This window comes from Podarcis cretensis (genome assembly GCF_951804945.1).
Source record: "Podarcis cretensis genome assembly, chromosome: 10".
Classification (NCBI taxonomy): domain Eukaryota; kingdom Metazoa; phylum Chordata; class Lepidosauria; order Squamata; family Lacertidae; genus Podarcis; species Podarcis cretensis.
The window spans coordinates 20911565-20938556 of NC_137179.1; the positions used below are offsets into that span (position 1 = coordinate 20911565).

General features: G+C 42.9%; 2 protein-coding genes across 9 annotated transcripts in view; one reads left to right on the top strand and one right to left on the bottom strand.

The window, feature by feature from the left end:
- Positions 1-13862, top strand: part of DNM1L (dynamin 1 like) — a 37313-nt gene extending 23451 nt beyond the window's left edge. For 2 of the 4 annotated variants that reach the window (XM_079992467.1, XM_079992468.1), the window contains 12 exons: positions 907-1038; positions 2984-3190; positions 3371-3491; positions 3689-3844; positions 4480-4569; positions 5471-5563; positions 6587-6643; positions 6902-6979; positions 9115-9282; positions 10468-10577; positions 11728-11887; positions 12686-13862. In XM_079992467.1, the coding sequence (XP_079848593.1) occupies positions 907-1038; positions 2984-3190; positions 3371-3491; positions 3689-3844; positions 4480-4569; positions 5471-5563; positions 6587-6643; positions 6902-6979; positions 9115-9282; positions 10468-10577; positions 11728-11887; positions 12686-12742 (1429 nt within the window). In that variant the 3' untranslated portion in view covers positions 12743-13862. The remainder of the gene's footprint in view (positions 1-906; positions 1039-2983; positions 3191-3370; positions 3492-3688; positions 3845-4479; positions 4570-5470; positions 5564-6586; positions 6644-6901; positions 6980-9114; positions 9283-10467; positions 10578-11727; positions 11888-12685) is intronic. The other 2 variants (XM_079992469.1, XM_079992470.1) reach the window with 1 other exon arrangement.
- On the bottom strand, positions 10588-26336 carry YARS2 (tyrosyl-tRNA synthetase 2). Of its 5 annotated transcripts, none has more exons than XM_079992778.1 (7): positions 25530-26336; positions 20091-20258; positions 18551-18706; positions 18171-18341; positions 17357-17766; positions 15041-15175; positions 10588-10812 (listed from the first exon to the last, which is right to left on the bottom strand). In XM_079992778.1, exons 1-5 carry the CDS (start codon positions 26324-26326, stop codon positions 17586-17588), a joined length of 1473 nt encoding a protein of 490 aa, XP_079848904.1. In that variant the 5' UTR covers positions 26327-26336; the 3' UTR covers positions 10588-10812; positions 15041-15175; positions 17357-17585. The 5 variants fall into 5 exon arrangements, with proteins under 5 accessions (XP_079848904.1, XP_079848905.1, XP_079848903.1 ...); XM_079992777.1 differs by lacking the exon at positions 10588-10812 and adding an exon at positions 13146-13730; XM_079992779.1 differs by lacking the exon at positions 15041-15175.
- Between the last annotated feature and the right edge of the window lie 656 nt (positions 26337-26992).

Below are 26992 nucleotides of genomic sequence, written 5' to 3' on the forward strand. Positions count from 1 at the left end.
TGGGAAGGCCTAGGAGAATTGTGGCCTCCTACACTAGTAGTTGCAGGGGGTAAAACTGGGAAAGGCCTAGTGTTGGGGCCCTGGACCACCTCAGTATCCATGCAACTTTTGCATTAGTAGCAGTAACATGCTTAGTGTACTGGATATAGCTCACTGTCCAGTCAATCTTATTGTTGCTGGGCCAAGTTTGAGGTGTTACTATTAGTATATAAAGTGCTTAACAGCTTCGGACCAGTTTATTTGAGGGGTTACCTTACTCCACTTTGCCCATTTGACAGCTTTGATCTGCAGTACAAGCGCCAGCATAACATTGTAAGAAATGTGTCTTCTAGGGCAGTGTTTCCCAACCTTGGGCCTCCAGCTGTTTTTGAACTACAACTCCCATCATCCCTAACTAGCAAGACTAGTGGCCAGGGATGATGGGAACTGTAGTCCAAAAACAGCTGGAGAACCAAGGTTGGGAAACACTGTTCTAGGGTGAAAATCACCCACATTTTGGAACTGCCTGCCTATTGAAATCGTGCACAGATGCCTTTGCTGTACTCTTTTTGACGACTATTTTGTTCAGGCATTCCTATCTAGACATGTAGCAGCTGACATGGGCTCTGATCTTGTTTTTTAATTACACTTTGATTTTTAAAGTTCTTTTAAACTTGGTCTTTTGTTGATAATTTCAGTGTTTTGTGTACATTGCTTAGAGGTTTGTTTGTTTTTTGCAAGTGACCAGTTTATAAATTTTGTAATAAATAAATCTGATGCCAACTGATTTAGGATAGCATCATGGCATAACGTCACTGTTCCTTCTAAGCCAGAAGAACATGTTAACCAGATTTTGGCAACAGGAAAAGAAAATGAAATGATATCTAAATGAAATGAAACATGATTAATTTTCTGCCTCATTTTTAGGAGTCAGTTAGATATTAACAATAAGAAGAGTGTTGCTGATTCAATTCGTGATGAGTATGGTTTTCTCCAGAAGAAGTACCCCTCTCTAGCCAACCGGAATGGAACAAAGTACCTTGCTAGGACACTCAATAGGTACAAGGAGCTGCTTTGATCCTAGTTTAGATTTTTCTCCAGTTGGAATTGTTTTGACTTGTTCTGGCCCATCCCGGTTGTGTACAGCTTTTTTTGCACTTGGCTGGTGAAGCTGATATTTAAGGGACGAGTGACTGATAACATCCTGATATTTTCAGTTCTTTTGCAGTTTTGAGTCTTGCATGTGGAGGCCATGAATGGAAAGCTGGCAGTTATTTGGGAGGGATTGGATGATTTGGTGTGCATGGCCAGTTTCATGTGATTCTTCCCTGTGCTCTTTCAGGATGCCAAATGTAGAATGGATGAGTGACTGTTTTCATTGAGAGGGAAGTATGAGGTTGAGTTATATGTTAAACCTCAGACTTGGGGTTGAATCCAACCAAGTCATTGCATGAGTGCAATGGCTTCTGCAAACAAAAAGGAACTCTCCATCCCGTGCCACCCTCATACCCCACCCCCAGATCTGCTCCAGAGTGTTGGGAGAACCCCCAGAGCAGATTTCGGGAGGGTGCTGGAGGTGGGATGTGGGGTGGGGAGTTTCATTGAGCTCATGGAAATTGTTTCACTTTGGCAATAACTTAGTTACACACAACCTTTTGTTTACAGTACTGAATTTTGGATTGTGCTCTACATCGTACTGGCAGTATGTGGTGTACAAAGTACAGTGGTACCTCGCAAGACGAATGCCTCGCAAGACGAAAAACGCGCAAGACGAAAGAGTTTTCCGTTTTTTGAGTCATTCCGCAAGACGAATTTCCCTATGGGCTTGCTTCGCAAGACGAAACGTCTTGCGAGTTCTTGCGAGTTTGTTTCCTTTTTCTTAAAGCTGCTAAGCTGCTAATAGCCGCTAAGCCGCTAATAGCCGCTAAGCTGCTAATAGCCGTGCTTCGCAAGACGAAAAAACCGCAAGACGAAGAGACTCGCGGAACGGATTAATTTTGTCTTGCGAGGCACCACTGTACTATATTTTAAGGTAATTGCCACTGCTAACAGCAGTGGTACACCTGTAAGATAAATTTTGCCTCCCTTACTGTCTTTGAACCACATCATTTGTGGTTGTTGTCTGAAGAAGATCTTTAATAACTGATAGATTTTTTTAGTCTGCGAAAGAGTGTGGATAGGATTAGAAGATGAAGTTATGTCTGCGTACACATGCTTTATGAATTACCGCTTATGTCTTGAAGAATAAGAGAGAGAGAAAGTGATCAGCAGTTAAAATCTCCTGAGGTTGTTGGTAGTGCTGGTTCCTTTTGCCCTAAACCACACCTCACTTCAACCTGACATCCACAGACAGCTCATATTAGGTTCTTGGGGGAGCTGATTTAAATTTGGAAAGAGGGAGCTGGTTAAATACCTTCTCGCAAACTTCTGCTTTCCCTATGCTCAGTGAGTCAGATGAGCTGAAAACAAACACATGCAGAAGATCACCATCTCAGGTCTCCGAAATCAAGTTGAGTTTGGCTCTAACTGGAATAAAAAAATATTTAACCATGGAAACTTTGATTTATGAGTCATTGTTCCAATTAGCTCAGTATTGTCTACACTGATTGGCAGTGTTTTTCCAGTGTTTCATTCAGACTGGGTATATTCCCAGTTCTACCTAGAGATGCTGGGGATTGAAACAGACCTTCTGCATGCAAGGCAGCTTCTCTGCCACTGAGCTATCGCCCTCTGTAAGGTTTGCCCCCCCCCCAAAAAAAATCTGTATGTTAGTTTTGTATAGTTTTTTGTTGAATGGCAGTAGCATAGAATCATGATGGCTTTTAGACTGGAGAAATATTAGGCATTCAAACCCATAGTAAGCTACCGCTGGGAGAATGTCCCACTTGCTTAAAAGAAAATGAAGGTTGCTTAATAACTGAAACATGCTCATGAAAAACGTGAGTGGATTGTATGTTTTGAACTGTTTTCCTTAAAGTATTGCATTTTCAAATTCTGTTTTTAGGTTGCTTATGCATCACATCAGGGATTGCTTGCCAGAACTGAAAACTAGAATCAATGTTCTAGCTGCTCAGTATCAATCTCTGCTGAACGGCTACGGGGAGCCTGTAGATGACAAGAGTGCCACATTACTGCAGCTGATTACCAAATTTGCCACCGAATATTGCAACACCATTGAAGGGACAGCAAAGTACATCGAGACTTCAGAACTGTAAGCACAACTTCTATTTTGGAGTGAAGTTGACATGGATGGCAGATTGTTTAGAAACATTGCAATTAAACTGAAATTTGCTACATTTTTATGAATCCAATGAGCTCAAGTATAGGCAATATTATTTGGCTTCCCTATTTTCCTCCCTGTTGTCTCAGTGACTGTTTTTTCATTCTCCAGGTGCGGTGGAGCTCGGATTTGCTACATTTTCCATGAAACCTTTGGGCGTACCTTAGAATCTGTTGATCCACTAGGTGGCCTTAACACCATCGACATATTAACAGCCATTAGAAATGCTACTGTAGGTATTATCCTTCTTTAACTTCCTGTATAAGATGCAGTATCACTTTGCTGACCTGCACTCTCTATGCACTGGGTGGCGTTTCAGTGCTTGTAGAGTGTTCCCAAGTGTTGTCTTGGGAACGGGTACAGCACCTTGGGGAATCTAAATTATTGCAACAGAATAAAAATGAATCTGTTTCCTTTTGGCTTGGCTAGGGTCCCCGTCCGGCCCTGTTTGTGCCTGAAGTTTCATTTGAGCTCCTAGTAAAGAGGCAAATCAAACGATTGGAAGAGCCCAGCTTGCGTTGTGTGGAGCTTGTTCACGAGGAAATGCAGAGGATTATCCAGCATTGTAGCAATTACAGTACACAGGTAAAAGAAGGAGCTAATTTGCAAAAGTGTGTGTCTCACAGAATGTGAAAATATCCCAGAAGAAACATACGATGATGATGATTTATATGGGTGGCATATAAATAATTTTATTATTTACATACAGCCCATTTGACTGGGTTGCCCCAGCTACTTTGGGCAGCTTGCAGCAAAATACAAAATCAACATAAAACATTAAAAACTTCCTTATACAGGGCTGCCTTCAGATGTCTTCTAAAAGCCGTAGTTGTTTATCTGTTTGGCATCTGATGGGAGGGTGTTCCACTAGGATGCATTATTTGGACAGTGCCTTTTGAGAGAACTCTTCTGCTTGGAAGATGGAGTTGACAACTTTAAACTGAAAACTGCCAGAGTACTAATGTGGACTCACATAGGGTTGTGTGTATACATATGCATTCTTGTATTCTATTGGGGTGGGCAAGTGAATGTGGTCCCCCAGGCTTCTCTGTGCAGCACAAGCCACACCTCTCACTTGCCCTGCCATGCAGCCTCATCTAATGAACGTTTCCTTGAACTGTGATCATGTGAACTTGGTTTGTGTGATCTATGATTAATTCAGTTAGATAGTTCGTTGCTTTTCAGAAGTCAAACTCTTTCGTTGTTTCGTTTGTATTCAGGAATTGTTGCGTTTTCCGAAGCTCCACGATGCCATCGTTGAGGTTGTGACTAGTCTTTTGCGTCGAAGGCTACCAGTTACAAATGAAATGGTAATCTATTGTGGAGCTTGCTGTGTGCAGTGGCACGTTCCTTTTAATGGAGAGTATTGGTGAAAATTCTGTATTCCACTGTGGGCCTAGTTAGACTGATGCGTAAAGAATAATTCTGGGGTTTAGAATAATAGATTTGCCGCTGAATACTCCTCATTGCTAAGTTGTAAGCTCCCCTCTGGTCTTAATTTTAATTTATTTTTTCCTACTTCTATTGGTCCCTTGCTGTGCATGGGGACAAAAGGGGGATTTGTCTGTGTCCCAAGAAGTTGCAAAAACGTGTTGTTTTTTTTACTGGCTGCTCTCAGAGGTATCCTGCTGTGAAACTGTGATGCCAAAAGGTTTTTTTTGTGGTTCCTCAAAATGTATTCATTTAAAAACAGTGTTGGGTTTTTTTGTTTAACCTGACTGTTACATGGGTCTCCTGCCAAAAGGTTTTTGTGATCTCCTGCAAAGATGATTTCCATTGTAGGAAAAATGGCCACTCCCACTTTTAAAGTTTGGCTACACCCAGTTTGACATGTGACCTCTAGAGGGCCAGAAAAAGACTAGCCATCGCTGATGTGATACATTAAGGCAGTAACTTCAGGAGACACATGGTTAAATGCAATCACCAACCTGCTACCTTCCAGAGGTTTGTGTCTGCAACTCTCATCAACCCTTGCCAGCATGACATGATAGGCCAACAGGTTGGCAGAGGCTGGTGTAAAATGATTTGCCCTTGGCAAATTTTAGGATCTGTCTTTTTGTGGTCATCCTATGTTAGTGCTGTGTGACTGAACTGCATTTATATGGATTTTTTGCTACTGAGATCAATTCTAGGTTATTTGTCATGAACTCTTCCCTAACAGTCACTTCAATGGGCAAAATTCTAAACTTTTAATTATATTCTTTCTCATAGGTTCACAATTTGGTAGCCATTGAGTTGGCCTATATCAACACTAAGCATCCAGATTTTGCAGATGCCTGTGGACTAATAAACAACAACATAGAGGTAAGGAAAGAAAGTCTCTCCATTAATTACAAATGGGTCTGCCATCGTGTGCACAGATAGTTCTATTTTGCAAACTCTGATCTTACTGGAATTACCAGATTTTCCCATCAGCTGCTTTGTATGAATAAAGATTCTAAAGGTGATATCAAACATTGGTCAGACTCCAGATAGATCCATTGAAATCAGTGGACATCGCCTGCACTTCTGTCTTCCATGAGTATTGCAACTTAAAATAAAAATAATGATCTTGCCTGGGTTGGGCCACAGACCCATATAGCATGGCAGTGTCTCTCAGAGGACAGCAATATAATTATAAAAGCTTATAAGGTGGGTCTGTGACTGCAACATTTAGCAATCAGTGGTCATCTAGCTTTGAACAGAAGGGTTTTCTTATATCTGCAGTCAGAATGGATGTGGGTAGACATGGATGTGTGGTATTCTGAATGAAAAGTCAGCTGGTTCTTTGTCCTTGTGTGGCAAGAGAATTCCCCTTCCCCTTTTTTCTTCTACCTTGGCTTTACAGTCATACCTCATGTTACGTCCGCTTCATGTTACGTTCTTTCAGGTTACGTCCCACGGCGACCCGGAAGTACCAGAAAGGGTTACTTCAGGGTTTTGCCGCTCACGCATGTGCAGACGCACAAAATGACGCCATGTGCATGCGCAGAAGCAGCAAATCGCAATCTGCGTGTGCGCCGCTGTGGGTTGCGTTCTTTTCATGTTGCGAACGGATCCTGTTCGCAACCAGAAGTACCACTGTACATTGCTTGCGTCTCATTTGGAAGTTTGCTGATAGGAGTTATTCTTAGGGAACATTACCCGGTAGCTTTTTCTGCCCCCTCTTTGTATATATTCTCTCCAGTGTCTGCCAGTGTCATTACGTGAGTGTAAATGAGGGGAGATCCTGCTCAACCACTCTGCTAAGAATTCCAAATAGCTGTGTCTGGAAAGAGAGGACACCCCAGCTTTCCTTTTTATGTGGCATGAGCATATTGAATGTTTTTTATGCTTTTTCTTTCAAAGGAGCAAAGGCGGAACAGGTTAGCCAGAGAGATGCCTTCTGCTGGGTCACGAGACAAGGTGAGTTGTTTGGCTTGATATACTTCATGGAATTTGGAAGTGGTGCTTAAGATCAAGTCAGTCGTAATGTTACCACAGTAATTAACAAAGAGCTCCATTTATTCATGGGAGTCTGGAGTTGTTGGGCAGTTCTGTTCCAAAAATTCAAGTGCATGCAGTCTTCTGAAATTTCAGCCACCAAGAGGGATCAAGGAGGCTCAGTTAAAATAATCAGACAAGCAATGCTGATGTCATTTTCTGCCCTTCTTGCTTCTTTAGTCCACTAAGCCTCCTGGTGTTTTGGCACCACCCACCCAGGAGCCCTCTACTGCTGGTTCTGCCGAGGTTGATGGCAAGGTCTGTCTTTGTTTCTTCCTCTAAGCACTGCATGCTGAAATCATTTTGTGGTGCACTCTGGTAGTGGTTGGACATGATTCTCATAAGCATAAGTATTTTTGTCCAGATTTTGCCTGTCCCAGATCATGTGTTGCCAGCTGACAAAGTTGGCTAGTTAGTAGGTTTCAAGTTATATCTTGGGGAGCCTTGGAGCTTTCTTTCCATTACTGCTCTGTCCCTGTTGTGGGCAGCTTCAGGAGGCTGTTGGGCGTGTGTTCTTAGGGCATTGTTCTTCCATGTTGGATCACCAGGTTGTTGGACCACACTCCCATCCATCAGAGCCAGGGGTCAGGGATGAAGGGAGTTGGTAGCCCTGCAACACCTGGAGATGCAAGGTTGAATAGCACTGTTCTGGGCAAAGCTCTGATTTTGCAGCTGTAAGCTGCATCTGTGACAATCAAAAGTTCTGCTTGAGCTGACTCTTGTGCCCTAAGATACCTATTCCCAAATCTCTTGCAACACCCACTTTAACCTTAAATATTTGAGCTGCCAGTCTTTTGTATGAAGCTTGAAAATGTGATGATTTAAAAAGTCTGATAGGTTTATTCTGGTGCATATCAGGATACAAGATTGCACATTTACCAGCCTGCCTGCCACAGCTCCTTCACTCTGAGCGTGTCCAGCTGAAATGCTGCAAGTAGGGGATTGATAAATTAGGAAAATTGATGTGCAGAAATAATCCATATTCCAAACCAAACCATTTAACATCATTCATATTTTGGGCATTAAGCCATTGTACCAGTGAAGACCATATATGTATCAAAGGTCTCAGAGGAGTCTGCATGTGCAAGAGATTGGGGATAGGCCTTTGGACACATTCCCATCCCATAAACACCATTGTAACCTTCACGTGTTCACATGAATGACCGAAGAGGGCTTAGAACAAAACTGGGATGCTCTGAGTTTTGCCATTTGTTCTGTTCAGTGGGAAAAGCCCACTTAATGAGGATGAGAGATTTTCTTAGTTGGGCTGGGGAACCTGCGGCTCTTCAGATGTTGGAGATGGTGGGAGCTGTAGTCCAACAACATTTGGAGGGCCAAAGGTTAGCTATCCTGGTTCAAAGCCATTCAACCTACCTAGGCTCACCAAAGGAGCAGATAAGAGTTCACATAATCTAGTAGCCTTCCCCCAGTCGAAGAACATGATAGCGTAAGTTTCTCTTGCCTCTGACAGAAACATTGATCCAGATCAGACAATTGTTCCCATAGCTAAATATAACTGTGTGGCTTAATATAGTGAAGCTTGCACTCAAGGAAAGCTGAAAAAGGGGCTCTCAGCCTCAACACTCTTTCTGCACTTCATGGTTTATGATCCAGGAGTGAAAATTCAAACTGAACCTCTTGAATTATTGGGGCATATCAAAACACCAAATGACCATTTTTAAAAACATCCGCCCATCTCTTTGATGCTTCCTCTCATCCTTATGTGCTCTGATGTAAACTCAGTCTTGATTATAATCAGTTGCTACAGCCTATCATCTTTCTCACGTATTTAATAAAGTTTGCCTGTAGTTCTCTTGCTGAATACCTAGGTATGTTTGCATGTCAACCTGAGTGATGAAACAGAACCAATGGAGAACAAATCCCCTCTCAGCTATGAAGCTCACTGGGTAGCTTGTCACTGTTTTTATTTATTTAGGCAGTTTATAAACTTCCCCGTCGTCCAGCATGTTGTGGCTTCCAAGGCTGCTATATCCAAACTAAAATATTGAACACGTTAAAACTCCATTAAACAGTAAATATCATGGAACTGCAGTCGTAATATCAATAAAATCCATCAGAAGCATAAAAAAAACCACTAATGCCAGTTGAAAGCCATGCTGGAATGCCTGGGCAAGTTGGAAAGTCTTTCGGCTTTTTGGAGCCAGGCAAAGTTGGTGGCATTTGGGCTTTTCTAGAGATGGCTTTCTGTGTGTATTTAGGGCACTATTCAGTCTAACCTTCCTCAGTGGTGTGTGTGTTAAATTGAAGATTTAATTTCTTGCATGTAGAATGGGATTAAATGAATCACTAATAATCAAGCATTTGGAACGCAGGGCATTTTCCTTGCAAATAATTGATTGGAATTTGGGTATTGTATATTTTCTTTATATTAGACATCCTCTGCTGTGGGAGATGGAGCTCAGGAAGCCGGAACAGGCAACTGGAGAGGCATGCTGAAAACCTCCAGAGCTGAGGAAATACTAGCTGAGGAAAAATCAAAACCAGTAACGGTCCTACCTGCTAGCCCTCAAAGAGGCCATGCTGTAAACTTGCTGGATGTGGTGAGTTTCTCAGCATAGGAACAAAATTTGCAAGCTGGTACAAGAAGAGCAGGGTGTGCCCCTCACAGAACTTAGGAGTGGGCAGGATTTGGTCCTTCTGAGTTACGTTCTCCACCCGTTTTTAAACATGGCTGTCAGCCAAAAGTATATTGTAGCTAGTAGCCAGGACAGAGGTATTCTTTAGGGGGGGGGGAATACAAATTTAGTGATCACCATGAATTCTAAAAGGTACTTTTGGTTTGTGCGAACAAGTACTTAATTTATATCAGCTGCATATTTTACATGCTAACTCTGTACCAAATTATGCACCACTATATTTATACTTTCAGTTGGACTATCATGTGCAAATTAGCAAAATGGACAGGATGGTTCAGATTTCGTGCAGTAGGAGAGGAATACAGCATTATAACCCACTCTTTATCTAAAAGGGCTCTCAGAGTGGCTTATAAATGACAGTACAATAATTCAACTAATAGTTTAATAGCAAAATGCTACCGGCTTGTGCATTCTGTACCATCCTGCCACTGTGATTTTTGTAGCAGATTGCACAGACTGTCATTTTAGCAGAGGTTGAAATGGTAGATGGAGAGAGGTGAGACATGGGTTATTTTTAAACAAGGATATGCACTGTTTATACAGGAAATATATGTAATATGGAGTAGCTTGAGTTTTCCTAGGCTGTTTGTGGCTTTGTTAGTGATGATGTCGTCATGTCCATAAGCTTTACTCTATAATATTCAGGGCTGGAGACATGCTCTTAAAAACACAAAGAATGAAAAGCTCAATTTTGAGGAGCTGTGTTCTTAGACCTGGCATATTTCTCAAGAACAATGTCCATTCACTCCAGCGAAGAACAGCATGTCATCTTTTTTTAAGGCCTAGGATCTATTGTGACTTGTTCACAAGTGACAGCAATGATGCCACCATTTTCCCCAAGAGTCAGGTATGTTGTGTCACCTACAAGGTTTTAATCTGTAAAGCCTCATATTAACAATTTGTTGTTTTTTTTAAAAAAATCTCTTGGCACTTGCCAGCATTGTTATGTCACCAGACGGAAGCCACCTCTAAAATCCAGGTGTATTTGCCACCTTCTTGTAGTTCACTCTGAACCTGACTGTCCTATTTGAAGTCCAGTGGAACTGCAGGCTCATGAAATATTTTTAACTCTGCTTTTTCCTGCATCAGCCTGTTCCTGTTGCACGCAAGCTTTCAGCCCGAGAGCAACGAGACTGCGAGGTGATTGAACGCCTTATCAAATCCTACTTCCTGATTGTGAGGAAGAACATACAAGACAGGTTTGCGATCTTAGTTTTTCAGGATTTGACCCTCTCATTGCTTTATTATTAATTTATTATAGTATTTTTTACTGTTCAAAATATAAATACAGTTGAGCAGCTCTGTGTAGTTTCTTTCCTGCACTTCAGTTCTAACGGACTGTTTCACAAAAATAACCATGAAATTTTGGTGCTTTAGCACGGAAACAAATGTTGCCATATTGTGAGTTATCTTCAGGGTTGTTGTTTCTAAATTCTGTAAATACAAAATACACGTATCAGACAACCAATTTATTACCAAATGATACTCAGTCTAAAACCATCTGTTATATAAATACCAATGTTAGTCTATCTCAAGAGTAGATCCATTGAAATTAATGACTGTAAGTAACAAGTTCATTCATTTAAGTGAGTCTTCTCAGAGTAGTCCGAGGTGGCCTCGGTAGCATGGAATGCCATATATCAGCTTTGGCTGGTGCCCTAGCTGCACACCTATCTGGACAGGGGTAGTCTTAGCTTCTGTTACCTACACTCGTAACCTGTAGGCTAGATTGCTGCAATGTGTTATACGTTGGGCTGCCTCTGAAGATGGTTTGGGCACTTCAGCTGTTGCAGAATTCAGCAGCCAGCTTGCTCACCGGGAAACAACAGTTTGAGCATATAGCACTGACCCTAGCCCAACTATATTGGCTGCCACTTGGTTTCTGGGCCCTATTCAAACAGCTGGTTTTGACTACATGTCTCAGGACCCCAATACAAGAACTGCTTCTTTCCATATGAACTAACCTGGACCCTGCAACCATCACTTGAGGTCATTCTTCATATGCCTCCTCCATGAGAGGTCTGAAGGGTGGCAACATGAGAATGGGCCTTTTCTGTGGTGGCTCCCTGCTTGTGGAATGTTCTCCTTAGGAAGGCTCACCTGGCACCTCATTACATATTTTTAGGTGCCAGACAAAAATAATTCCTCTTCAACCAGGCCTTTGATGGTTAAACAGTCTATGGTCTTTTAAGTGTTCGGAGGAAGGTTGTTAATCATTGTTCTGTATTTTGTGTTTTTATGTTGTAATCTGCCCTGTGATCTTTGGGTGAAGGGTGGTATATAAATTTAAGAAAGAACCCTTGGCTCCATGGGTTATGTGCTTGATCTATTTGCTTGCTTTGTTTGCAGTGTGCCAAAAGCAGTGATGCATTTTCTGGTTAACCACGTGAAAGACTCTCTTCAGAGTGAGCTAGTAGGACAGCTGTACAAAGCCTTATTGCTGGATGACCTTTTGACTGAATCAGAGGACATGGCTCAGCGCAGGAAGGAGGCAGCTGATATGTTACAGGTACTGCAGTCCCTTTTCTGTAACAAGCCAAGTTAGTTTTGTTATGTACACTAGTATAGTTTAGTTATTTTCATACTCTGCCACCATGAGCCTCACAATTGTGTCTTACATGGGGGGTTTGGGACTAAGGGTTCTGCATATATGCAAAAACACATACACTCAAACCCTTGGAACCGCTTCTGCACGAGCTCCGGGATGCTCTCATGGGGCCACCCGAATTCCTCTGAGATCTTGTGGGAGCATCCCAGGCACGTAGAGGCAAGAACGTGGTACAAAAAGAGCTTTGAAGCTCTCTGCCTTGCTTGGGAAGCAAGGCCCTTTCCGCATGCAGGCTTCACTTTTAACTTGTGGGATTTCAACCAGATGGTCTTCAACTGTGTAGGATTGAAATTGTGCAAGTTAAATGTGCACAAGATGCAGTTGTACTGTACCCAAAATTTAAGATCTAGTTAGTGCACTCTTTGGCTGAGGTCATGAGAATTTCTACCATTCCTTTTCCAGATAGGACTGTATGCAAAGTTCATTGGCTATAGAAATGATCAGAAATAAACAGTGTTTTGGCTTGGTTTATGAACCAAACCAACCCATCTTCCCTGAATCTTGCAGCATGTGAGGTCTTGCATCTTGCATCAGTCAGTGCTTTGTTGGCCTCACCCCTCGTGCTACCATATTCAGCCATCACTTAATTATTGCCCAATGATTGTTTTTATTGTATTACTTTTGTTGTATATTTTTGTGGTTTGTCTCTGGCTGTGACTTGACAAGTATAAATCTCAGCAATTTCTGTTCTTGTCCTAGGCCTTGCAGCGAGCCAGTCATATTATTGCTGAGATTCGAGAGACACACCTTTGGTGAAGGGCTTCTTCAGCTGGATGAAGAAACAGATGACTTGAAAATTGCTAGGCATTATATATACTTATGAACTTCTATGTTTACTGCAGTATGTATAAATCTGCTCACATAAAGACAATTCAGTTTGGCTTTCTACGGACAGAAAAGTATGCTGTACTTGCAAAACGAGTCTCATATAATCAACGTATTTTCTTTACTAGTTTCCTGGTGCAAAGACCAAGGTCTGTTCTCCTGTGAGGAATTGGACTGGACTGAACTTAAGGAAAGAACCATGTAAAAATTCCAGTGCCTGGCTTGTTAAATGAGTTGCCTGTGGATAGGATGAACAGTTTAGTATTGTGATGTAGCCTTTTAAGCTGGTTTTGCAATATAGGTTTTTCAACCATGAAGAAAGGACACCACGATATTTTCTTTAAGATGAATTTAATTGCATGCACTCTAAAGTCTCAAACAGATAAACAGCACAGTAGAAATACTGCCTTATAACTGTGTAATGTGTACCCTCATGTTTTAGAACCTTAAAAGAAATATCTGGCTAACTTCCAAAATGCATTGGCTATTTTTGTCCTTTAGCTAGATAAATCTGGAGTAAGTGGAGATTCTGCTAAGAAGCGTTATCAACAAAGAAGTAATCAGAATTTGAAGAATCCTAATGTCTGGGACCAAAACCCATGGACCATCCACTTACAGAGTTCCAGACTTAACAAAACAGCAATATTAAAAGGTATTGTGGCAGATCAGGTTTCTCCTAAATCATTGTGAAAAGTAAGGAAACTTTAGAAAATACTGATGTAAAAGCAGCTGGCCTTTAGATTAATTCAATGGTCCCAACCCATTACTGTTTTTGAGCTACTTTCATCTTAGGTATTGGTGTGGTAACTTGCTTGTCTGCCATAGTCACCAAAATCAACAGTAATGACACTTTAGTTCCTGAAGATTTTGTAAGTTTATGTTTAACGCACAGTACACCTGCTCACACCCAACATTTTTCCTGCATGGAAGGAAAATATGTGTTACGTTGGAAGAACTATGTTTTTAGATTGCTGTGAGGTGCATATCCTAAGTAGATATTGCCTTCCACAACATGTGTACTTGTGGAAAAAAAATAAACCCTTGGCCTTCACACATTGTGTACAGGATTTTATCCACTCAGTCCTTACACAACAGGCTGAAAAGAGTAAACTGAGCTTATACTTGAGACAAAAGGTATTGGACATTAAATGGGAATGTTCAGTAGCAGTTTGAAAACATGCTGTTTTTCTCGTCTTCCCCTTACAGTATAGTGAAACATAATTGTGATGGTGCCTTTAAGGGTGCGGGCACTTGGAACCCTCCTCAAAAATCCTACATACAGCAAGCATATTGAAAATAAAATCATGCTTTAAGATCACTTCTGATGCTTTGGCAAATCTGTGGCATGATGGTACTTAACTCAGCATGAAATGTTAAGTCAGCCTTCTGAGAGGGGTATGTTAACCTCCTACTAAATTCAGTGAACCTGTACCTAGTGCCCGCTAATGTGGAATCACCTCATTCCCTCTATTTCTGTCTTCAGGCAATGCTGTCATGTAAGTAACCAAAATGGCACCGCCCCATATCCAAGTGGGCAGTATGGGAGAACCCCTATGTTTGCAGAAATACAAAAAAGTAAGACTAACTAGAGGGAAACCCAGTCCAGTGAGGGGTAAGGATGCCCAGTACCCATGAAGTGCTGTTGACTGGTGGGGGTCATGCCAGGTAGAAGGAAGAATGGACTAAAGTATTTTAGGGCAGGAAACAAGAACACTCTACTGATGGGGCTATACATCTAGACTGATGTGATTATGTTTCATTAAAGAATTAACCAGTAAAGGTGAAAACTTCCAGAAGTCATGGTTTTTTGTTTTTTGTTTTTTTTTTAAATCCTATGATGGTAAGTTTCAGGCGTGGGGACCTTTGGTCCACTAGATGTTACTAGCTACAACATTCACCATCCCTGGCTGTGCTTGCTAGGACCAATGGGTGTTGTAGTTCAGCAACATCTGGTATAAATTAACAAGGTTGCTGACCTGCAATGGTCTTTAGAGGATGTTTGACTGATAAATTTGTCAAAAGATAAAAAAAAGATAATTCTGAGTAGATGTCAAATTACTATGCGTTCTAATTTAGCCTGTCTCATCCACTGTTTTAAAAGGTATTGATTTTGCCACACATTAAGACATGGCCTGGTGATAACCAATGAGCACTGTCCCATGGAAGTGGGATTCAACATATGTCCTTGCTTGCTGGATATCAGAGGTACAGTAATGTGAAAATAGTTACCATGTATGGTGAACCACAGCCTAGGCTCCCTTATGTGACCCTCATAATTCTTTCCCAAGCCACACTGGCCTTGCACCCTGAACATTTTTGCATAGCTGGAATGGGTCCTTGAATTCTGATACGGCTCTTGGTTGCCTGGATGGAGGATAGAGGGGACATATGTAGAAATTACTGTAAAAAACTAATTTGCCCCATTTGCAGTATTCATCACTGGCATGTGGACATCAGGATACAGCTTTCAGCCAGTAAAAGGTTCCTCGCATTAATATATTGCTTATTTATTTATTACTTATAACCTCACTGCCCCTCATCAGATTTCAGGGTGGTACAGAGGTGGGGAATTAAGTCTTATGGTGGAAACTTAACCTTTTCAGCCTCAATATTGTTTCAATTCATGACACTTCTGTAATAACCATGGATTTTGAAGCACATGCCAATGTTTAACAAGTTGCTGAGTATATAGATCATCTGTGGATTACTACCCCTTGAAAGAATTCCTAAAGGCAATCTTGCCCTAAAAAATAATAAACTACACAAGGAGCGGGGAACTGCCAGCCTACAAGCCACACAAACACTTTCTACTGACTCCAACAGTGTTTGTCAAAACTACTGCAGAGTGATGTTCTTGATGGAAGCTTAACCCACATTCTCCAACATCACACGTTCCTTCAGCGGTATTTTTTTTTTGGGGGGGGTGCAGGACCGTATTATATGTTTGCAAGGGTCACCTTAGCCATGTGTGGCATGCAGCTCCCAGAGAGACAAGAGAAAATGCAGCTTTGGGGACCAAAAAGTTCCCCAGCTCTGCTCCATTTGTATTGTAATCGCTAAGGTTTTAAAGGGCAAACCAGTCTTCACTAGAAAATCTCTTCATACTGCCATGAAGTTTTTGAATAGACCATTTCAATCTCACATAGTTTCAAGTAATATCAGCAGCTGTGAATATATTTAAAATAGCAGTTATTAATGCCACTGCTGTACTAGCACTTTCAGTATTGCTTGCACAGGATTGAACAAACCACGTTTCTACAAGGTTAGCATGCTATGTACTATATTATGCACTTTGAGTCATCGGGGTGTGGGTGTGCCTGCATTTAGAGTGATTTTTCATCCTGCCTTTTAGGCTTCTGTATCTAAGGCAATGGAACTACACAGCTGTACGTATTTTAAAAAATCACTGTCTAGTCCAACTCAGAATTGAAAATGCATAAGCTAACTGAAAGAACATTTACCTATGCAGACTGAAGGGTAGTTTATCCAGCATCAGTACCAAATGTATGTAGTTACTTTTGTAAATAAAGCTGACTGTGTAGAAACGACAGTTTTACATCAATAAACCACATTTTAAAGTATGGTCAGTTTTTAACTTCACTTGCTGAGACAGTTGCTAATGGGTAGGGGGTAAACCTAGGTCACTATGTCAAGTTATATAGCTACAATAATTTTCAGAAGGTGTGAAGTTTGCCAGCTGACTCATTTGTACGAGTAGGTGTTATTTAAAGGTGTAAAATTCAACCCAAATTTTTGAGATAGGGAGCTTCTACCTACTATGGCAGACTGGACAAAACCACTATTGGATCAGAGGCCCAACTGTTCACAGGGTATACATACTGTAACCCTGAGGCAGTAGACCTACATTAACTATACTTTGCTTAAAACATAAGGAACTACCTGTTAGCAGGGAATCGTAGAACTGCAGAGTTGGAAGGAACTGTGAGGGTCATCTAGTCCAATCTGCATGTTGTAAGAACAGCTTTTAGATCTGCTGGACATCTGTACTATCCACAGAAATATAAATTACACCCTGAGTTACAAATCCCACACTCCATTACCTGCTACATGAGAGTATAATCTCCATATACATTCATCGTAGAGCAACCTCAAGGCATCGACCCCAGCCCATGTTTTGCTCAAAAACAGCTTGATTACAAAGCAGAAAGTTCAACTGAGTAATGAAACAAACACTATATTGTTTAGGATAAAAAATGGATTCTTATGTCTTATTAAAACCTAATTGCTGTTGGCATTACAGTGCCATACACTTCTGTCCTCCAGCTTCCAGAACATAAAATAGTTGATAAGTTTTTAAAACTTGGTTTTAAAAAGTTAAAACCCATTAAAAACAATTAAAATTAGGTTATCTGTGGACTCAGGAGCCAGCTGCCTGGCTTGTCACTACTTCAAACGGAAATGGGTTCTTATGTCACATTTACTACCATTCACATCCTCAACACACTAACAATGCAAGTAATAATAACTTTCAAGATTGATTTTGTTACCTTTATTGTAGACAAGCGTTTTATAACCAATACTTACGATAACATATTTCAACAGTTGCATTCTTTGGATAGACTCTGCATTGTACCATAGAGTTCCTCCTCGTTTCATGATTTAAGTACGAATTAAGATGCCATCCAATTTCTAGACGATACCGAGTCTCACACAGTGAGAAAAAGCAATTCACACCACAGTTTCTGCGAGTTGTTTGGTGTGTGTTCTCAGTCCATGAAGTAAAATGCACTCATAACGTACTTGGAAAAGAACCTCAGCATTTTTGTTCTTCGTGTGACAACTGAAGCCATTTCACAACATAGTAATTTCTTTTTCCAATTCTGAGGAGTGACAAGCCATTATTGAGGATATGTTGTCCAGAAACAAGAACAGCATCGGGATCAGTTACTTTAATGTGGTTTATAGAAACTCCACCACTTGTTATGTCACGATACCTTGAAAAAAGAAATTGTACAGTCAAGGACACGGCTAGACCACCTTACAATAGTTTAAAGTTATAATAACCCATTATTGATGACAAATTAGGCTAGAAACTCACTCAGCCACAGACATACAGGCAATAGCAGACAGCATACTGTGACAGGAGAGAGGAAGAGGAGGTGGCAGCAGAAGTACCATATTGGATCTTCCATCAGGTATGTACTACCACCCTCTCTGGTCATGGTACCCAGTGGCAATTTGGCCAGAGGGAGGTCAGGTAAGAGATGCAGCCTCACCAGGAAGCCTGTCTCACACAATGAGGCTGCCTACTAAGTAGAAACACAGATAAGCTTGAAGCTTGTTTCTAGACTAAGCAGCTACAGAATTAATGCCACAGAATATGTAAATATTAACTTACCCCCTTGGTCCATCTACAATAGCATTCGCTTTCCGACACAAATCAAGTACTGTTGTCCCAGGTTCAAGCATCAACTCAACATATGGTGCTTCCCTGAAGAGTTCTTGAAGCTCTTGGTCGGACATAGTCTCTAGTGCTGCTATGTCACTGTAATAAAGGGCCCTTGTGCACCTGGTTTTGTTAAAAAATGAAATAAAAAGAGTACTCATCAATATTTACATTATGACCAAGACTTGCAGAAGTAGCTTTTATCAATGTTGGCAACTTAGAAGACTCCTTTGTAAATTCTGCATCTTTGCAAAGCTGAAATTTCCTGTCTGCATTTTCATTAACATTTTGGTCCAAAAATCAACATATTAACAGCCTAAGACTCCCTTTACCTCTTAGCAGATTCCAGACCTGCTTTGCCATGAACAAGCTTAGTTACTTCAGCAGCAAGCCGTTTCTGGGGCCCCCACTTCTCAGGCTCTTTAGCATGCATTTCCATAATGTGTTGGATTTCCGGAAGAGGGAGGAAAGTGAAAAGCTTCAGATACCTTAAAGGGAAAATAGCCAACATCATCATTTATTGTTTATATGCCCCCCCATCTGACTGGGTTACCCCAGCCACTCTGGGTGGCGTCTAACAAAACACGATACAACATTGAACATTAAAATTTTCCCTTCCCAAAACTGCCTTCAGAATCACATTCTGCTTCTGTAACACAATGCAGACCTACACTAATTTCAGTCCCTCAATCCATGCTTTAGATTCTGTAAATTTTTAAAATTTTAAAGTAGTGGCATAATCTTGTTAATGACCAAGTAAAAACAAAAATGCATTTTTATGCTTGCTTTTTAAAAACTGAAAATACTGAATCTAAGTCTTCTGAACAACATACAGAGGGGTGTCTGTGTCAGTCTAGTTTTTGCAAAACCAACAAAAGTCTTGTGGTATTTTAAAGAGTAACTTTGTATTGTTTTTACAGTAACAATATGTGCTTAGGATATGACAAGACTATTTCTTGCACCAGTACAACAGCACAAGCCCTCTGCACAGTAAAATCAGAGGCGGTCAAAGATGTAGCAGAACCTCAGAGTATTTTGGGACTTAATAAAAATGTTAAAGAACACCATATGCAGGTCTTATAATACAATTCACAGTGTTCAAAACTCCCATTGTTCTAGGCACCTTTTGCGACAGGGAATTTCATTAGTACGAGCAGTTTCTGAGCTCTGGGAACAGTACTGTGTCTAAGATTTTGGATTAAAACTGCAGAGTGTAAGGAAAGGCTGGCCTTTTTCTGCCTCCCCAACTACTCTCTGAAGACTGGAGAAGAGATCCTCTTAATGTTATGGGGGGTGGGCAGGGGAAGGACTAGACCATGTGAAAAATGAACACAATATTTTAGCTGCAGTTCATTCATTTTCAGTTTGTATTCTTGTTATAAAAAAGCATGCCTAGATATTCCATTATTGCGCCCATAACCTAGGTGTAAGGTGCCATTTAGCTCCTAGCTTTCATATCTCAGTTTCTAACACTAATGGAAAGCAGATAATACGTTATTGTTTATGCAAGGTTAGTAACATTTTTTTGCTAACAAACCTCTAAAACCTTGAACACATTCTGAGTGCTGCATTAGTTATTTTTAGCTTGGGCTAGATTGGAGCCTTTTGCATATATATTCTAAATTTTAATTTATGCCCCACCTCTTGCCAAAGGAACTCAATATGGCATACATAGCTTTTACCCCCATTTGAGTCATGACAATCCTGGAAGGTAGATTAGGTGAGTGTGTGACTGGCCTAAGATGATTTGGTGTGGCTTTGAGCCTGAGTTTTCCCATTTTTCATCTGACGCTAACCACTACCACATACTAGCAAAGCAGTCATTTTGTTCTAGAACAGTAATTCACATAGATCGATAAGAAATGTACTTGCCTTTTAACAGCGCTATCTGGCTGTCTGACAAAGTACTGATATAACTCAAAGGGAGAGGTCCTATTTCTGTGTAGCCAAACTGCATTGCCAGCAGATTTCCCCAACTTATCTCCAGTGGTACTTGTAACAAGAGGCACCGTTATTCCAAATACATCTTCGCCTGTCACCCTAATAGGAAACAAATTACAATACTTAAGTTATGTTACTTGTCAACAGAACACGGTACACATTTAATTTCAAGACCTACAAACATTTCTACAACAGAAGGCAACCCTATTGCCTTCAGCTACCTGTCAAAAATCTTTTGATCTGCTTACACAATGAACTCTCCTCTCCCATCAGTCACTTGCCTCTTTATGCCCAGTTCTTTTAGAGCTCTTGACAGCCCAGAGCCCCAATATGTCATGTGCATACTCTTGAAGGAACTAGTAATGGCACAAGTATTACTCAGACCTAAGTTATATGATATTTTGGTTGACTAGTTCATTTAATACCCTAGGCCTTGAATGTTAGACTCCCTCCAAGAAATACTTTAAACAAGCACTGGCTGTAAAAAGCTGATACAGTGGTGCCCCACAAGACGAATGCCTTGCAAGACGGAAAACCCGCTAGACGAAAGGGTTTTCCGTTTTGGAGGCGCTTCGCAAAACGAATTTCCCTATTTCGTCTTGCGAGTTTTTCCAACTTTTTTTCCCTTTCCCCCCCTTTTTCTAAGCCGCTAAGCCGCTTATCCACTAAGCTGATAAGCCGCTAAAAGCCGCTAAACCGATAATAGCGCTAATCCGCTAATCAGTCAATGGGCTTGTTTCGCAAGACGGAAAAACCGCTAGACAAAGAGAATCGCGGAACGGATTAATTTCGTCTTGCGAGGCACCACTGTACTAAAGGGAAAATTGAATAAATTACGGTAGATTGGAAGGTCTACTGCATAATGATACCAAGCAACCACCTGGTGACCTTTCAAGATAATCAACCTTATTCTTTTTTTGATGGAAGTTAAGCGATGCTGGTACAGTCCTCCAGACTGAGGCCATGTGCTGTTAATATGTCCACCATATACATCCAGAAATTCTCCCCTTTTTAATAACATTGTTGGATCTGTTGGCTTCTCCATAGCAATTACACATAAGTTTGACAGGCTGCTGTTCTTATATTTAAAGTGTTTAGCAACAGGTTACTCCACTTGTGTGTGCCAAAACTGCCAATTGATGATTTTCAAAATGTGTGCGTAGGTGAGTTGCAGTTTTACCTGTGCAATGGATATGACATCCCGTTTTCTGCATTCAATGATATAAATTACAGTATATTGCATGACCTTCAGCAGATGTCCTTCTTTATGTACTATGTTCTACCCATCCTGGTATGTTTTTCTTTCTACGACACTCACCCACACCCCTCCCAGCTAAGGATAACACCAAGCATCTAATAAAAAAGGCTGAAGCTCAGTGGTGGAACATCAGCTTTACATGCATAAGGTCCCATGTCCAATTCCAGTACCTCCAGGCAGGGCTGAGACTGTGCCATCTGAAACCCTGGTGAACCACTGCCAGTCAGTGCAGACAATACTGAGCTAGATGGACCAATGGTCTGACTCTATATAAGACAACTTCCTATGTTTCCAGGTTTCTATGAAGTGCACTCTTGTCCACAAAATTTCACACCTTCATTAATGTTTTTTGTGTGTGTGCTGAAATAGATCAACATAGCAACAGGTTCCTTTGCAATATAAGCTTGCAAAAGAAGTTACATCCTTCTTTTGCAAAACAGCCTTACAATGATGCTTTCATTTCCAGGGTGCCAAGTCATTCCAGCCGTGCCGTTTGTAAATACAGTCAGACCTCCGCATACGTAAACCGGGATACGTAAGCGGCAAACCCATAAGTATATTTCTGGCTTTTTGCTGCGTGCGCATGTGCAGAAGTGCTCTACTGCCACGCGTGCGTGTACAGAAGCGGTCCCTCCGGTTGCACAAACCTCGGGATCCGACCGGAGCTCCAGAACGGATCCTGTCCACAACTGGAGGTACCACTGTATAAGCTTATACCACCACTGATAAAACCCAATAGAAGGACCACTCAACTCTTATGGAAACTGCTTCAATAGTAAGGATATGATTAACCCGCCATCTGCTCTAACTATGCTACTGCATGGGCAGGCTTCAAGTTGGATGGGATGTGTACCAAGTTTGATGCCAGTAGGGGTAGGAAGATGCTGGTTTGTGGGGGGGGGGGGTATGCTGTTGCTACCAGCACTGTGTTACAAATTTTCTGTATGTATTCAGGAGTGATGTTGAAATGCAATGGAGTAATTAGAGCAATTTTGTATCCTATAGCATCAGCTCTGATTAGCTACACAGGAGGCTAGCCTCATCTTAATTCTCACTTCTACCTTCCTCTTACCGCACAGTACATTGTCAATCTTTGAGATTTCCTCTAAGCTTAACTACATGTATATGGAAAGCCTCTTGCCAGAAGCTGTATCACACCTGCATTCTGCACACTGGTATCCTATAATCAGAATAATACTTATCTGCACTGAATATGGGAATAGCGTGTGACTCAAGGACTCTTATCCCCCCTTTGCTAGTGTAGTTCAAATCTAAAAACCATGTCACTAATATCCTGGGGTGTCAGTCTTAGACTGTGATTCCAGTTTAGCCCACTTCCTGAGAAGTGTTAACAAAGCACAGAGCATTAGGGAAAGGGAAAGGTAAAGGGACCCCTGACCATTAGGTCCAATCGGAGCAGACTCTGGGGTTGCGGCGCTCATCTCGCTTTATTGGCTGAGGGAGCCGGCGTACAGCTTCTGGGACATGTGGCCAGCATGATTAAGCCGCTTCTGGTGAACCAGAGCAGCCCACGGAAACGCTGTTTACCTTCCCGACAAAGCGGTACCTATTTATCTACTTGCACTGCATGCTTTCGAACTGCTAGGTTGGCAGGAGCTGAGACCAAACAACGGGAGCTCACCCTGTTGTGGGGATTTGAACTGCCGACCTGATTGGCAAGTTCTAGGTTCTGTGGTTTAACCCACAGCGTCACCTGCGTCCCTCTAGGGCAGGGGTCTGCAACCTGCGGCTCCGGAGCCGCATGTGGCTCTTTTACACCTTTGCCTCTGGGGCGGATACTAGCGAGGGGAGGAGGCGCATTGTGCGCCCCGACACTCCCCACTGTGGCGGGCGCTGTACTGGCTGTGACGTCGCATGGGGGTGGTGCGTGCGTTAGTCACGCACCGCCCCAACATCACCTTCCCGGTTTTGCGGCTCCCAGGTTTTTTTCCTTCGGAAACGGGTCCAAGTGGCTCTTTTTGTCTTAAAGGTTGCAGACCCCTGCTCTAGGGAAAGGTAGATAGTATTTATTAGACTTGCTATCCACTTATTGTGCATAGGTCTCCAAACAGCTCACAACAAAAAATGAATATATAAGAGGAATATAAAAATATGAATCTACTTTATAATGTTAGACCACTGGTCCATTTATCTATTCTGATTAGAAGCAGGTTTCAAAGTCTCATGTAACTTTTTCAAGTACAGTTACCTAATAGCTTTCTAACTAGAAGTAGAGGGAACCAATGATGGGACCTTCTGTGAGTAGGGTGTGTGCTGTACCTGCTGAGCAAGAGATGTCACCATGGGAACGTAACATAATAGTGCACTGTTTCTCATATTTATTCATTTTAAAGGTAGAAATGCCTTAAGTGTTATTCAAAAACTAACTATCAACATATCTAGTGCTAGTGATGGAGCAGCAGCCTACTGTATGCTGAAGTGCTAAACATACCTATACCAGGGCAGGGTGGGAGTTTACAGTAGGCCCACAACTTTTATGGATTCCATCTCAGCTATACAGCCAGCCAGCTGCAACTGCACAAATTAAATGCATGCAAGGCAGAGAGCTTAAGAACTTTTGGGCATGAAAAGAGCTTTTAAGCTCTCTGTCTCACTTACTGGGCCCTGGGAGACTCTTGCATGGGCTCTGAAGGCCATCACCCTGGTTCCAAGAGATCTCACACTGACTCTGGAAGATAAAATTGCCCATTGAGGGACAGTTCTGGGGGTTGTTTTGACTCTATGCAATTTCAGCTTTACATGCTACCCCCCCCCCCCCGCGAAAAAACCCAACGTAACCCCCACGTAAGATACAATCCTGCTGTATAGTAACTTTAGGCAATACTGCTTGTTTCTTCTCCTGACTGCATATCAAATACCAGAAAACAAAACCCAGTCTCTGGATTCAAGTTGTACATATTACACAGAAATCATATTACAATTATTATGCTTCTGTCTATGTAATTGCTCCAGAGACCTTGGATGGACAGTTTATAAATATAATTAATAAATATCAGAAACTACTCTGAGGAGCTTGTTATTTCAAAGGAGTACACTAGAGTTTTCCATCCCCTCAAATTTCCAATTCTTTAATTTGAAAAATGGTAAGAAATACTTCCAAAAAATGCCTCTCATATTTCTATATCTAAGTGAACTGTTTTATTGACTCAGTGTATGAACATTTTTGTAAAATAACAATTACACATGAAAAAAATGAATCCACTCTCAACAGGGTCTCCCAACTGTTTCTCTCGTGTCCCTCAGCAGCGGATGTTCCATTAGGCTGCTGCAGTAGGTGAGGTGGGAGGCAAAGTCAATTCCTTCAAGTTTAGCTTAAGAGTAGCTCCAAGACAAGGGACGCAGGTGGCGCTGTGGGTTAAAGCCTCAGCGCCTAGGACTTGCCGATCGAAAGGTCGGCGGTTCGAATCCCTGCGGCGGGGTGCGCTCCCGCTGCTCGGTCCCAGTGCCTGCCAACCTAGCAGTTCAAAAGCACCTCCGGGTGCAAGTAGATAAATAGGGACCGCTTACCAGCGGGAAGGTAAACGGCGTTTCCGTGTGCGGCTCTGGCTCTGGCCAGAGCAGCGATGTCACGCTGGCCACGTGACCCGGAAGTGTCTCCGGACAGCGCTGGCCCCTGGCCTCTTAAGTGAGATGGGCGCACAACCCCAGAGTCTGTCAAGACTGGCCCATACGGGCAGGGGTACCTTTACCTTTACCTTAGCTCCAAGACCCAGGCCCATTTCATCAGCTCTGCTAAAAGACCAGCTCAATCAGGATCCTCTTGCCCCTGAACTTCCCCCAGGGATCTAATTGGCCACTATTGAGAAGAGGATGCCCGACAAGATGGGGCTTGCTGGCCTGATCCAGCAGGCTCTTCTTAGGTTCTTAACTGCTCTAATTTCAGCTGGCCATTATGTGCACAACTATCTGACTGTTGAGAACAGACCCCTGACTTTGTCCGCTTGCTTTCCCTCTGCCCCATGCCATTTCGCACCTGTAGCTACTGATTAGTATGTAAGCTACTGCTCCGCAACAACCTCTCCCCCATCCAGCTACCCCAGCGTGGGGTGAGCGCACTCCAAATGCAGGCCTCCCCACCCCTTATCTCGTACTTGGAGACGAGGTCGTGCCCGGACATGATGTTGCCCATCTGGTCCGCTCCTCCCAGCTGGATGCGGCAGCCGTGGTGTCGGTGCAGGTGCAGGAAGTCGTAGGCCTGCAGCGCCGGGTACAGGAACTCGGCCAGCCCCATGCCGCCGGGGCTGCTCAGGCGGGCCTTGCAGCTCTGCCTGCTCAGCATCGTCCCCATGCGCAGGTGGCCCCCGACGGCGCACAGGAACCCCACCACGGACTCGCGCTCCAGCCAGCTGGCGTTGTCCAGCACGGCGACGCGGCCCAGGCGAGTCGCTTCCCCGCTCCAGAAGAGCTCGCGGTGGTTGTCGAAGAGCCTCTGGAGCCCCCGGCGGAGGGAGGCCGCGTTCTCCCGCGCGCGCTCCTCCGGGAGGACGTCGCGCTCCTCCGCGCGGCCGCTGGGGTCTCCCAGGCGCGCCGTGGCTCCGCCCACCAAGGCCACCACGTCGTGGCCCGCGCGCTGGAAGTGCAGCAGGCCCAGCACCGCCAGCAGGTGCCCGACGTGCAGCGAGTCGGCCGTCGGGTCGAAGCCGCAGTAGGCCGTGACGGGAAGGCGGCCCGCCTCCAACAGCCCGGGGAGCTGCTCCTCGGCGGCCTGGGGAGGGAAAATCTCCTGGAACAGGCCCCGCTCGAGCTGAGCCGCTAAGATACCCTTGGCCGGAGCCCGCGGCCGCTGGTCGTGGGACTGCCGCCGTCCGCCAGGCGCCTGGAGCCGGGGCGAAGCGGCCCTCAGGCCGAAAAGCCAACGGTGGCCGACTCGTAGCGCGGGCGCCGCCATCTTAGCTAACGGAAGGGGGTGCCCGCGCACATGGCGCAGAGCATTCTGGGAGGAGGGGGCGGGGTCGAAGCGTTCCGCCTTCTGCCCTTACGGGGCCGCTTAGAGGGGAGCTTTGGCGTCCGCCGCCGCCGTCTTTGCGGCATTAGTTATTGGCCAGGCTCCTTGCTTATTTCGTCGAATAAGGAATATATGGTTTTTAAATAATAATAAAAACACATACCGATTTTTTAAAAGAATTGCCTTCTTTGCCTATTCTGGACATTAAAGCAGAACTTGCTCCCCCCTCCCCACGAAGTTTTCGTTAATGTTCAGCAATTCCCAAAAAACAAACGTATTTAAGCAATGAAGTGTGCTTGGATATCCCTTGCTCCGACCTAAATTATTAAACGCACAATCGGGGGTATATCACTAAATAAAGTGGCGTGGGAAATAAACTGCCTGTACATACAGTATGTTTTAATTTTTCCAAAGGAAAGGTCCAGGGAGGAACTACTGGACTAGAATATCTGAGCAATTAAATGTTACTGAATCGGTTTCAGTCAAGATCAAGCATGGGAAGTAATTGTCTTTCTTTAGGAGTTAAATTAGCATAACAAGAAGGGCAGAAATAGCAGCAGCGACTGCTCTTTAATTGCTTTATAATCCTAATCAGAAGTACTGAATTTA

Bases quoted from the DNA above. Each gene is read 5' to 3' on its own strand.
- YARS2 (XM_079992779.1), bottom strand. From the start codon at position 26,326: ATGGCGGCGCCCGCGCTACGAGTCGGCCACCGTTGGCTTTTCGGCCTG. The intron at 20,259-25,529 runs GTACGAGATAAG...GTTTCCTATTAG, and splicing joins GGGCACGACCTCGTCTCCAA to GGTGACAGGCGAAGATGTAT. The intron at 18,707-20,090 runs GCAAGTACATTT...TTTCCCTTTAAG, and splicing joins CCAGATAGCGCTGTTAAAAG to GTATCTGAAGCTTTTCACTT.